Source organism: Dermacentor andersoni, chromosome 4, assembly GCF_023375885.2.
Source record: "Dermacentor andersoni chromosome 4, qqDerAnde1_hic_scaffold, whole genome shotgun sequence".
Lineage (NCBI taxonomy): Eukaryota > Metazoa > Arthropoda > Arachnida > Ixodida > Ixodidae > Dermacentor > Dermacentor andersoni.
The window spans coordinates 148,279,183-148,290,397 of NC_092817.1; the positions used below are offsets into that span (position 1 = coordinate 148,279,183).

General features: G+C 44.7%; 1 protein-coding gene and 1 non-coding gene across 2 annotated transcripts in view; one reads left to right on the top strand and one right to left on the bottom strand.

The window, feature by feature from the left end:
• Positions 1-11,215, top strand: part of LOC126537888 (ATP-dependent RNA helicase DDX54) — a 48,785-nt gene that overhangs the window by 34,526 nt on the left and 3,044 nt on the right. The window contains exons 16-17 of the mRNA XM_055074520.1: positions 2,150-2,254; positions 5,956-6,074. Coding sequence (XP_054930495.1) covers positions 2,150-2,254; positions 5,956-6,074 — 224 coding nt within the window. The remainder of the gene's footprint in view (positions 1-2,149; positions 2,255-5,955; positions 6,075-11,215) is intronic.
• TRNAS-GGA (transfer RNA serine (anticodon GGA)) lies at positions 10,137-10,211 on the bottom strand. Its single transcript has one exon. It is a non-coding gene; the product is annotated as a tRNA-Ser (tRNA).

Genomic DNA, 11,215 nt, shown 5'->3' on the forward strand with positions numbered 1-11,215 from the left:
TGGCATAGATAGTCGGAGTGCAAAAGAGAATGCATATTCAAAATTTTATTAAGGTTAGTGGACAGCAAAAAATCGCCGTCGTTGCTTTTTAATGGCCGAGGCATTGCTCGAGGTGGTGGGTTCGATCCCAACAAGTGGTGGTCGCGTTTTGACAGGGATAAAATGCAAAAACATTCATGTACTCAGATATAAATGCGTGTTAAAGAACCCCTGGTAGTCAAAAACAATCTGAAGCCTTCACTACAGCCTACCTCATAGTCCAATCGTAGTTTTGGCACGTAAATCCCCGTAATTCAAATGACGTTCAATACTGCTGGCACAATGCGATATGCTGTTTGTGGCAATCACAACGCTAACCTTCTCAGAAGTTATGAACAGTGGCACACGACGACGCGTCAAGCAAACACGTCCTGTTATGTGTTCTGTGTACTACACAGATGAACAGACGTAGTACACGCAAATTACTGTTTAGCTCACTACTCTCGTATTGCACTGAACGCTGAAGAAATTAAACATTCACGGTCACCATCACCACCAATTACCGTTAATCAACGCAAACAGGAAAAAAAAAGAAACTTCGCTTACATCAATTCCCATAGTGTGTGGGATCTGTATAAGTTTTTTTAAGTGGCACGGTAATATGTCAAATATTGTATTTAGGCACATTATCTTATCAGAATGTGTTATGCTGTGGCATGCCTGGTACAGATAGCTTGCGGGGAATGATCCATGCAGTGTTCCCTTTGTTCAGCAGTGAAAGTGAAGTTATAGCAGGTGTCAAATTTTTTTGTGTGTAAGTCCTTAGTCGATTTTAACTTACATCTAGTGGACTTGCAGTATTGTTTTAGTGAAACGTTCTGTCTACTTTAAGCAAATCGTTATTGCTAGGATTCACCTTTGATAATAGAGACATTGCACTGAAATGGTTTGTATAACTCTTCTTGCAGATTTGATATTGTAATGATTGAAGCATTTTTTTTAATACTATTTGATAGGCACTTTGCTGTGGACCTATTATTATACTGTATATTCTTTTGCGAGAGCTGCAGGCTTCCGTCATACCCTTTGCAGCAGAAAAGGGGTGCCTGTTTTTTTAGTGCACAGCTACAAAGTTGTAAGCTTGATTCTTTAAGCTTCTTAAAATTTTTCAGCCTACAACAAGTACATTCGACTTCTGTTAATCCAACCCTGACTAAAATGGATTGAATTAAATGGCAGGTCCAACTAAACAAAATGCAGGTAAAACACCAGAACACACCACTGTTTCATTTGGCAATATTTACCCGAATCAAATGCACACCTACTTTCTATGTGTCCAAAGCAGTAAACTAAAGTAGAAATGAGATTCAAGCTCCTAAACAAAGTAGAAATGTAATGCACACCCAATTTTTGAGCAAGAAAGGTTATTTGCACAATGGCAACTGGTTTCCTAAATCAGCTTCATTACAGGGTATTTTTAAAGTTCGCTTTGCCGCAATACATTTGTGTTATGCGGCAGCAAAGGGTACTAACATTGCGAAGGCGGTTTCGGTTTCGTGTTCACGTGCACCGCGCAGGCAATCGGCCCAATTTTCTTTTTAAATATAGGTGCGCATTAGAATGAAACTTTGAATTATCTCAAACATTGTGAGATACGGTTATTGCTTCAAACTGTTCCTAAGGTGGGCCAAAACTAAGAGTTTTCGACAAGAGGTGACGTGTGCTCAACACATACACTGAACCCTCAGCACCACCGAGACAGACGCTGCCACTAAAGGGGTTGCTATCAGGATCACCATAGCGTACAGGCGTGCTGACTGGACAAGTTTGAATTATCCAGCGAAGGCCAATTTTAGGATCGAAATAATGAAGGTTTTGGCCCATAGAAATACATGGATACCAGTTGGGACCTTCAGCCAGGATCGAATTAATGTAAATCTACTGTATAATGAAAAATCGGGGCCTAAATAAAATGTCTGCTCCATACAGTAAGACTAGAGCTGAGCTTTCCCTTTTAAGTCCAACCAATTTCATTCACTTCAGCCGTTACTATATAAAAGCGTGTCTATTCCTGAGCTAAGGTAAGTTGGGAGTGATGATCTACATATTCTATTTCTTCTTTTGCATATTTCACACTCCTTTATGCTTTTTATTTTATTGCACATTACAGGGACCGCAAGAAAAAGCGCTTTGTGCGCGACGACAGTGACCCCAAGAATAAGAAAATTCGAACGGAGAGCGGTGCCTGGATTCCAGCGTCGTATAAATCGGACGTGTATCCTTTCTTCTTTTGTGTGCAGCCTGCTATTTTGCCTGCCAGACTACAGTAGCTGTAGGAACACTTGCAGAGTAAGCACATAGTGTGCTTGGCAGCCATGTTTGATGTGAGAACAGGTTGCGTGTAAGAATCTGAATATCTGAGTGCATTCTTCCAGCATGCATTCATTTCAAGAATTGCTGAAGTGAGCTTTACGACTCATAGTCCAGACGTTTCTTGCGCTTCCTGTTTGCTCTAACTGGAAGAACTAGTGTAGTATTACCATTGTGTACATAAAGGTATTGCGATGCAGATTAACAAGAGCAGACAAACACTTGTCCTGTCTTCTGTTTTCGTCTGCTCTAGTAACTGTGCAGCACAATCATGAAAGCAGAGCTTTCTTAGCCTCTTCCCTCACTGTGTGGGTGGCTGCTGTCGTTGAACATTATCATTGAACAGGAGGAAGTTCGGCAGCGAATGTCAAAGGAACTAGACCTAGTGTTGCAGAGAGCATAACAGTATAAAGCGACCACGCAACCTTGCCTCAAACAATGTGTGGCCAAACGCTATGTGGCCAAACGCAAATCGCTACGGTGGCCACAGGTGGCTACGGGTGCCAGCAGATTCAGCGTGTGAGTACGCCGGTTCAATGCTGCAAGATCATAATTCGATTAATGCCGTTTCAGACCTGTGGTCAAGGGAAATAGCTAAAAAAAAAGTCAGACGATGAAGGGTTTTATCAGTGTCCGAATTTTCAGACGTCCTTAAGAGGTGTCAGAATTATTGGGCAGGTCTGCAAAACCTGTCATTAACTGCAATAGGTTTTTGATTAAACCAATAACCTTAGCGTTAACACAGTGAACACAAGTAAGTAAATTGCGACTGTTGTGTTAACACTACAGCTATTGTTCAAAGCTGTCTGTATATTGTGTTTGCGGACCCAGGCACCCATGGCAGTGCTAGCAATGCTCCTTCACTCATATACAGTCCAGCTTCCTTATGATGATCCCAGTTATAGGGACTACTCAGTCATTATGAACAAAGAAAGTATGACAAAATTTTCGTTTGGTCTGTGACAGTGCGTTCCGAATGGAACAAACGTCATGGCTCTGAGCTTTTTTCGAGTGAACATGGTAGTAGAGCTGTGTAAATGTGGCAGCTTGGACAAAGGTTATCATGCATTGCATCAAAAACTGTTTTTCACAAGCCGACATTGTGGAATCATGCTTTGTCAGCAATGGATTGGATGAAGAAAGTGAGAACACGGAACTGATACCTTAAAGGGACACTAAAGGTTACCAGAAAGTCAAGTTAAAGTGATAAAGCAATGCTCTAGAACATCTAAGGCGTCAATATAATCGCAAACAGAGCTTTAGTAACCGAGAAATTGAGGTAAATGCATGACACGATTTGAGACCCCCCAGCGACATTCCGGTACTAGCCCGATGACGAAAGCACTCATCATAATTTATGTCACTAGTACTCAACTACTCGTATTAAAAAGATAATTTCATTAGATTATAAGACGGAAGAAAATGCTACTTGTCTACTTCTATTCGATTCTAAGAAAAAATTGCATTTTGACATTACCCTTTAATAGTATGGGTGATCGAAAGGTTTCGTTTTCGCTCGACTTTGCGCGCTCGACTTTGCACCGCGCACGCTTTGGAGTTTCAGTTGTTTCTGTATCGTGTCGTGCTGCGGTGGTCCTGCTGGCTTGCGAAACTTGCATTTGGAACAAGCAGCGAGAACGCCACGTCCATGTGATGTCGTGGGATGTGCGAACGGTCCGCGGAACTTGGCCAAGGGCAGTTGCAGCGGCTAATCCAATGTTACTTATCACTGTGTGCCAACGACTGAACCTCTACATTCGAAGTGGTTAAGTGCCGTACCTCTGCCACAGCGTGCTGGCAAAGAGCCGAGAAATCATGTAGTGTGCTTGCTCGCTGCACTTTCGTCCAGAGGATTACGAGTTCAAAGCCGACTTACTGAAGTCGCGTGAAGTGCCTTTCAAAGGAGGCCGTCGTCATAGTACGCAACGGCGCCGGCAGCGCGAGCCCTCAACAGCAGGTCACGTTCATCAGTGCTTAAATCGCTGAACTCGAGCCCAGCATCGCGAGCTAATGTGTCGTTGTCAGGGTCATCCATTGCAACGAGCGTCGAAGTTGGCGTCATGAAATAAAGAACCAGCTTATCGTCGTGCGCTTTCCCTTCCGCTAGCCACCACAGTTCCGCTTTCGCGCTACTGTCGGCTCTGTCTTGGCTCTGTTTCTGGCCGCGCGTTTGCGTTTTGTGCAGTAAAGCCGTAGCGCCGTCTGCGGGAGCCGTTTTACTATGGTTTTACTCACCGACGGCGCAACGTCACTATGAGACCATGATGTCAATACTCCTCGATTGGAGGGCGGGTGATTTGAACTGTGCTAGAGGTACGCGGACGCTTCAGAACGCATTTTCTCTTAAAATAAGTCTCATCTTCGCACGAAACAAGCGTTTCGAGGCTTCTGGGATTGTATTTCAACAGTCCACGTTGACTTAATATTAACCTTTAGTGTCCCTTTAATTCGTAACTGCATCAACGGTGGTCAAGTACCCCCGAGTCACTGAAACAGCTCATCTGTAGCAAAGCTCTTGGTGACGAGCACTTCTCTACACTGAACAGTTTGGAAGCCATGATTATTGGGTCGGTATCGAAGAAGCAAAGCAAGCTTATAGATTACTTTGGAAAACAATAAACGTTTTTGTTATGCATGTAGACATTGGTGTTAGACAAAGGATGTGGCATTATCTAGCATTGAGCCTCTGTGACTAATTGACGTAAACGTAACCCTGTACAGACTCTAGAGGCTGGCTGGCGATCATGAATTCTTGTTTCCTTACCTGGCTCTTGAACGTTACCTTTGTCTTCTGCATATTAATCTTGAACACCACTCTTGCACTTCCTTGGTTAAGGACCTCCATCATTTGTTGCCATTCATCTCCAGTGTTGCTTAACAGGACAATGTCATTTTCAGACCGAAGGTTGCCAAGATATTTGTCATTGATCCTCACTCCTGAGCCTTCCTAGTCTAATAGCTTGAATACTTCTAAACATGCAGTGAATAGCATTGGAGAGTGTGTCTCCTTGCCTGACCTCTTTCTTTATAGGTATCTTCCTGGTTTTCTTTTGGGGAACTAGACTGGCTGTAGAATCTTTGTAGATATTTCCCAAGATATGCACGTATGCCTTTTTACTCCTTGATTACACAATGCCCCATGACTGCCGGTATCTCTACTCTACACAGTACCTTGGGCACAATTTTCATAGTGACCACAACCATTTTTCTTTTGCGCAGGCAGGTTCACTCGTAGCTTTTATTCACATTTAATGCGAAGGAAAAAGAAAAAGAAGGCGCACGTTCCTGGCCCACCACTCCTTTATGGTTTTGACAAAACTTGGTCATGAGGATGCAACAGCATTGCATTTAGATGTGGAATACATCTTCGGCACATCTTAGGGTACATTCACCCAGGGGGAACTTCTCTCTGCGCCGGAGGAAGGCAAAACTGCCCGTATGTGTAATCTGCATGTCTGATTTGTTCTGTTGCTTATCCGAGAACCCAGCTGCTACATTTTTGGAATTCAACTGCAGGAAGTGGCTGCATTGCTTTCTCTAGCTTATCATGTCTTAGCCCGTGAAAATAATATCTAGGAAGTGGACCCTTGACCTTTACTTCCTCAGCTACAAGCAGTGGAGGAAGAAGGCGCAGATGGACGCTCGGGACGAAGGAAGCGGTGATGACGATGATGGCGAAGGAGGAGTTGGCAGTGGCCTTGGGAAGCAGAAAATTTCAGCCTGCGGTGAGTGGTTTTGTTTTGCGATGGTGGTGATGGGCGTTACGAGTATTACAGCAGTAGCTGTTATAGAGACACTTCAGCCACATTTGCGTTGTCACCATTGCCAGAGTAGCTCCCCTGTAATTATCAGCATGATGTCTTAATGCTGATGGTTAAATAGAGTTCAGTAGACTCCCATTAATTCGATTCCGGTTAATCCAATTTTTCGGGTAATTCCATGGGCCCAAACTTCCGTGATTTCGACCTTAAAATTGGCCTTCACCAGATAATTCGAACTTAATTTGTCAACTTTGCAGCAATACTGCCATGTTATGCGGTGAAGCATACTAAGAATGGGAAGGGCCCGCTGTACGCGTTTGTTAGTTATGCAGGCGCGCAGGCGCCGTCGTCTCCGGTCACAGTACGCCTAATAAACATACTGGCAGCCATTCAGGGCCGTTTCTGACGTTACTGTGCCCGCCATGCGTGTCTCGTATATGAGACTGTTAACGGGGCCCAGTAAGCGTTCCTTAATTATGCGCACGTGCACCGAGAAGCGAAGAAAAGCCATCTGTGTCTTAGGAAAGCTAGCAAAAATGAAGGCGGTAAAACGAAAAAGCTCAGAAAATCGAGGGGACGTTTAAAGTCAGAAAAACAGCAGGAGTCAATCTAAAACTCTGAAGCCCAGCCAGCATACTTATTAGGTGCCTCGGTGCTCGTACTGTGACCAGAGACGGCGCATGTGCGCGTGTAAATTAAGGGACAGTAATGTGTAATGTCCCGTAACAATGGCACCTTCCCCTTCGCTTGGTGTGCTTCACCGCACAACGCGTCTGTATTACGGCGAAGTTAACCTTAAAGGCAACTACTGCGAAGTTAATTAGCGACGTGTTTCTTCTGCCTTTTGTTTAATTTGACCAGTTTTGTCGGTCCCATCAGGACGGAATTAATGGACGTCGATTGTATACGTGCATGAAATTTTTGAGAAAAACCTTTATAAGCCTGTATAAAACATGGCACGTTGCATGTGAAAAGTTGCACTGCAACCAACTGCACCATCACAACATTGTCAAAGTGCAAGTGCAAAGCACTGCAGTGGCTCACAAAGGCACGCCGTAGCGTGCGCTACCGCTCGCAAAGTGCTTGTGAACCATGATCAGGGAGAAATAAGTTAAGCAAGCCAAGTTTTTGTACCAATGCCTTTTCCGGTGCTAATCCTTGTGATGCTTTTCACACTTAATCAATGGTCACAGCAATGCTCAACTCGTGTTATCAATGGGATTAGCTGGCCGTGAACGGTGGATGATAAGAGTGGCATAGAATTGAGCACAAGGCATCGCTACAAGATTGTGGCCCACCAGGATGAAGCAGCACACAGGTGCCATGAATAAGGGTAAACAAGTGCAGTGCAAGGCTCTGAAGGGGGAAAGCCAAAACGTTGGTGGAGGCATTCGCAAAGCCCGACTTCAGGTGGGCATGGATGCTCAGATTATTTATGCATGTGGGACAGACAAGTTCCATGGTGAATAAGAAGGGAGGCAGTAGGTTTCTCTTGACCGTTCGGATTTCGCAATTTTACCTAGACGTCAAGTGCATCTTCAAAGAGACGCGAGGACAGGCTTGAATGCACTGCGGCTGGTTACGAGGCTCTGCTCACAAGTGCACTGAATCTACATTGAACGAACGCACATATTACTGGTAGAAATTTCTATTACTAGAAAAGGGCTGTGACCTGGGATTAGCAAGGAAATAGTTCTTGGTGAAGCTAAAGTTTCAGGAAACACTAGTAACGCCTTGGAGGATGGAAAGCTTAGAGGACGTGCCCCAACCATCTCAGCTGCATTGGAGAAAGTGTGAAGGAAAAGACACCTTTTTTGCAAAGGAGGACTGGGATGGGTGCTTTAAACAGCAGTGTTGTCATAGCAATCGCATCTTTAGTCAGGCAAGCAAACGCAGGCTTCGGCTTCCTTGCAGACTGTTGTGAGGGAATTGACACATCTGTGCTTGCACTGTGCATAGAGCTGGCACGTGTAAGACTTGTGATGTGCATTGCGCATTCATACAACTTTTGCTTTGATGCTGTGTTCTGCATTCTTGGCAACACTACCGTATTTACTCGCATAATGATCGCACTCGCGTAATGATCGCACCCCTGAATTTTGTCGTCAAAATTCGATTTTTTTTTATTTCCCGTTTAATGATCGCACCCTGAACTTGCCGCAGCGATATGTCGTGTGCCAAGTCTAGCTAATAATGATCGCGCTTACCATCTGTCGAATGCTACGCGAACGACTCGTCTGCACGAACCAAACATTCTTAAGTAGATGCCTCATTTCATTACCTTCATCACTTTCCGCACTTCCATGGCAGAAAGACGTACAACCAAACTTACCTTTATTATGGGTAGGCTTTATAATGGTTGTGGTCAACAAAAACAAAAAAGGCGCCTTTCGATTCTTTTCATCTGCACTCGTGAGCACGCAACAAATCGCGCGCGGCAATGATAGTAGCCACGTTTACACTGATACGTTAAAAGTGTACCCTATTCATACGCCGACGCTTGTAACACAGCTAAGATATTCGCCTACCCTTAGCGGAAACGTGCCGTGTTAGGATAGTAGTGAAGACAGATGCCGCAGTTTCCGCAGCACGCCGGCCATGTGTTTCTATGTCACTGGCAGCTAAGCATGCCCATCTCTCACGGAGGAAGGAAACTAAGGAGAGGCCCTGACGTCACTCTTTGTGAAGCAAAAGTGAAGCCGGAAGTTGGCGTTGCTCATGGCGATGCTCCGCCTTTTGTGCCACCCTCCTCTCTTGTTTACATCTTTCGCGAAACCACGCCGCGCTGCGCGTGGTTTCGCACGCGGAGCGCGCGCGCTCGCGCAACATCCGGCAGAGCACGGTGCAGGTAACACAGCGCAACAAGACACGGTGACTAACGCAAACCCGCCCACACAGCGCCTTTGCCACGGCACGAAACCTACCAGAGCAACACGTGTGCGCGCTCAAAAAATCAGAACAACGCCGCCATTGTGGCCCAAAAGGCGTGGCCGTGCAGCAAAAAAAATAAAAAAGCAGCAAAAGAAATGAGAACCTATACGTCATTTCCGCCACACTTTTCTTCTAGCGCGCGGAGGGGGTAGGGCCTCTCCTTAGTTTCCTTCCTCCGTGCCATCTCTGTTTCTGCCCCCTCAAAGCGGACATGGCTACGTTATTGCCGCAAACTTGCCGATATTAACGATATTATTCATCACTGATACGGAAGAAACTGTTTCAATGCACGTAATGTACTCACGAGAAGAAAAAAAAAGATCGCGTTTGGCGCGTTCGGCTTGCTCCGCCGGCCGCCATTTTTGTTTTGGTGTCCCGCACCCGCATCCCGCAGCAAAGGCGGGACGAAAAAAAAATTTTTTTTCTCGCGGGAAATTTAACCCGCGTAATGATCGCACCCCTGAATTTGCGTCAATTTTTCTGACAAAAAAGTGCGATCATTATGCGAGTAAATACGGTAGTTCGATTGCATGGTGTGGCTGCAAGGCAAACCGGTCGGCCTTTAATGAAAAGGCCTGACAGAAGAGCTAGGAAGAGGAGTGTGGCCTTCACATCCAGTTTCAAGAAAAAAACGTCAGGGGCTCACTTATTTTGTTTCCTTCCGCCATGACCAAAATAATTTAAAAAAAAAGGATTAAACTACAGCTTCGAGCTAGTACTGTATTTGCTCAATTCTAAAGCACACTCGGTTTTTCTCAGACAAGTGGGGCAAGTATGGTGTGTTGGTAAAGTTGCATGGTGATTGTAAAACAGTGCTCAAGAAAGGATGAGGACAAAGAAAAGGTAGATGTAACATGCGCCAACTTCAAACCGACGTTTATTCGGATGCATACAGGTCATATATGCCATTCTCACACATATGCCATTCTCACGCATCGAACAGACAAAAAACAAACAAAAAGCTGTGCAAAACTATCACTCTATATCATAGGTTGAATAAAGGGAAAATCGGACATCCACCCGTTCGTAGCAATTGCTACAAAGGAAACCCATACGGGTTCCTCGAAAGAAAAGCCTCATAGTTGAAGAAAAATTCGTCCTGGTCCGGGACTCGAACCCGGGACCACTGCCTTTCCGGGGCAGCCGCTCTACCATCTGAGCTAACCTGGCGGCTAGCAGATGGCAGGGCGAAGTCGAATTTGTTGACAACACGAAGCAAAGGCAAGAGTTTGACGTACTAGTTCTGCGGAAACCCGCAAGGTGGAGAGAAGTAATGAATAAAGGAAAAATCGGACATCCACCCATTCGTAGCGATTGCTACAAAGGAAACCCATACGGGTTCCTCGAAAGAAAAGCCTCATAGTTGAAGAAAAATCCGTCCTGGTCCGGGACATAGGTTGAATAGCACAGGCAAGTTAACACTGACTAAAAAGAATGACTACCACGACATCAAACCAGGCAGCTGCCAAGACACTTTTATCTAGTATTAAGGTGCGTCATTTAATTATCTAAAAGGTGCACCGAAGGTTGGCTCTGGATGTAGAAAGCTTTAGTCAGCTCCCCAATTAATTGACTTCTCTGGAGAAAAAGAAGTGTCATGCCCGCCAAGATAGCCTTGCATCCGCGTTGCTTTTGAATAAACGTTGGTAGTCGGTGCATGTCACGTCTACCTTTTCATTGTACTCATCCTTTCTTGTGCGCTGTTTTACAATTGCCATGCGCTTTTTCTCAGCCACGAGGGGGAAATGCAATACCCTTGATTGTTTCTTCACCAGAGTTTCACAGTAAGAGAGAGAAATACGTAGCAATTTGTTCTTGCTTGCTTGTCAAAAGAAAGTTGAAAACTCTGGAGCTACCTGTAGTGGAGGCAAATATCATCCACAGCCATAACTCTATTTTGTGTTATTCCGATCTAATACTGTGATTACAAGCTGTAGTCATTGCAGTCTGTAAGCACGTTTTATGTCGCGTGACACGAAGTCCCTGTTATCGTGTTCCGTTCTGCTCAAGCCCCAGTGCTAGTTTAGCATGCTCTTTGTTTTTGATTTGACATTGATTGATTGAGTAATGTTTATTAAAAGAAAACTGGCATTGAGTTACAACCATATAGCTTAATGAGCCCGTCTCATAATAATAATGTTGTTAGAACACAAAAGCAAGGCTGCTGAAGCTAA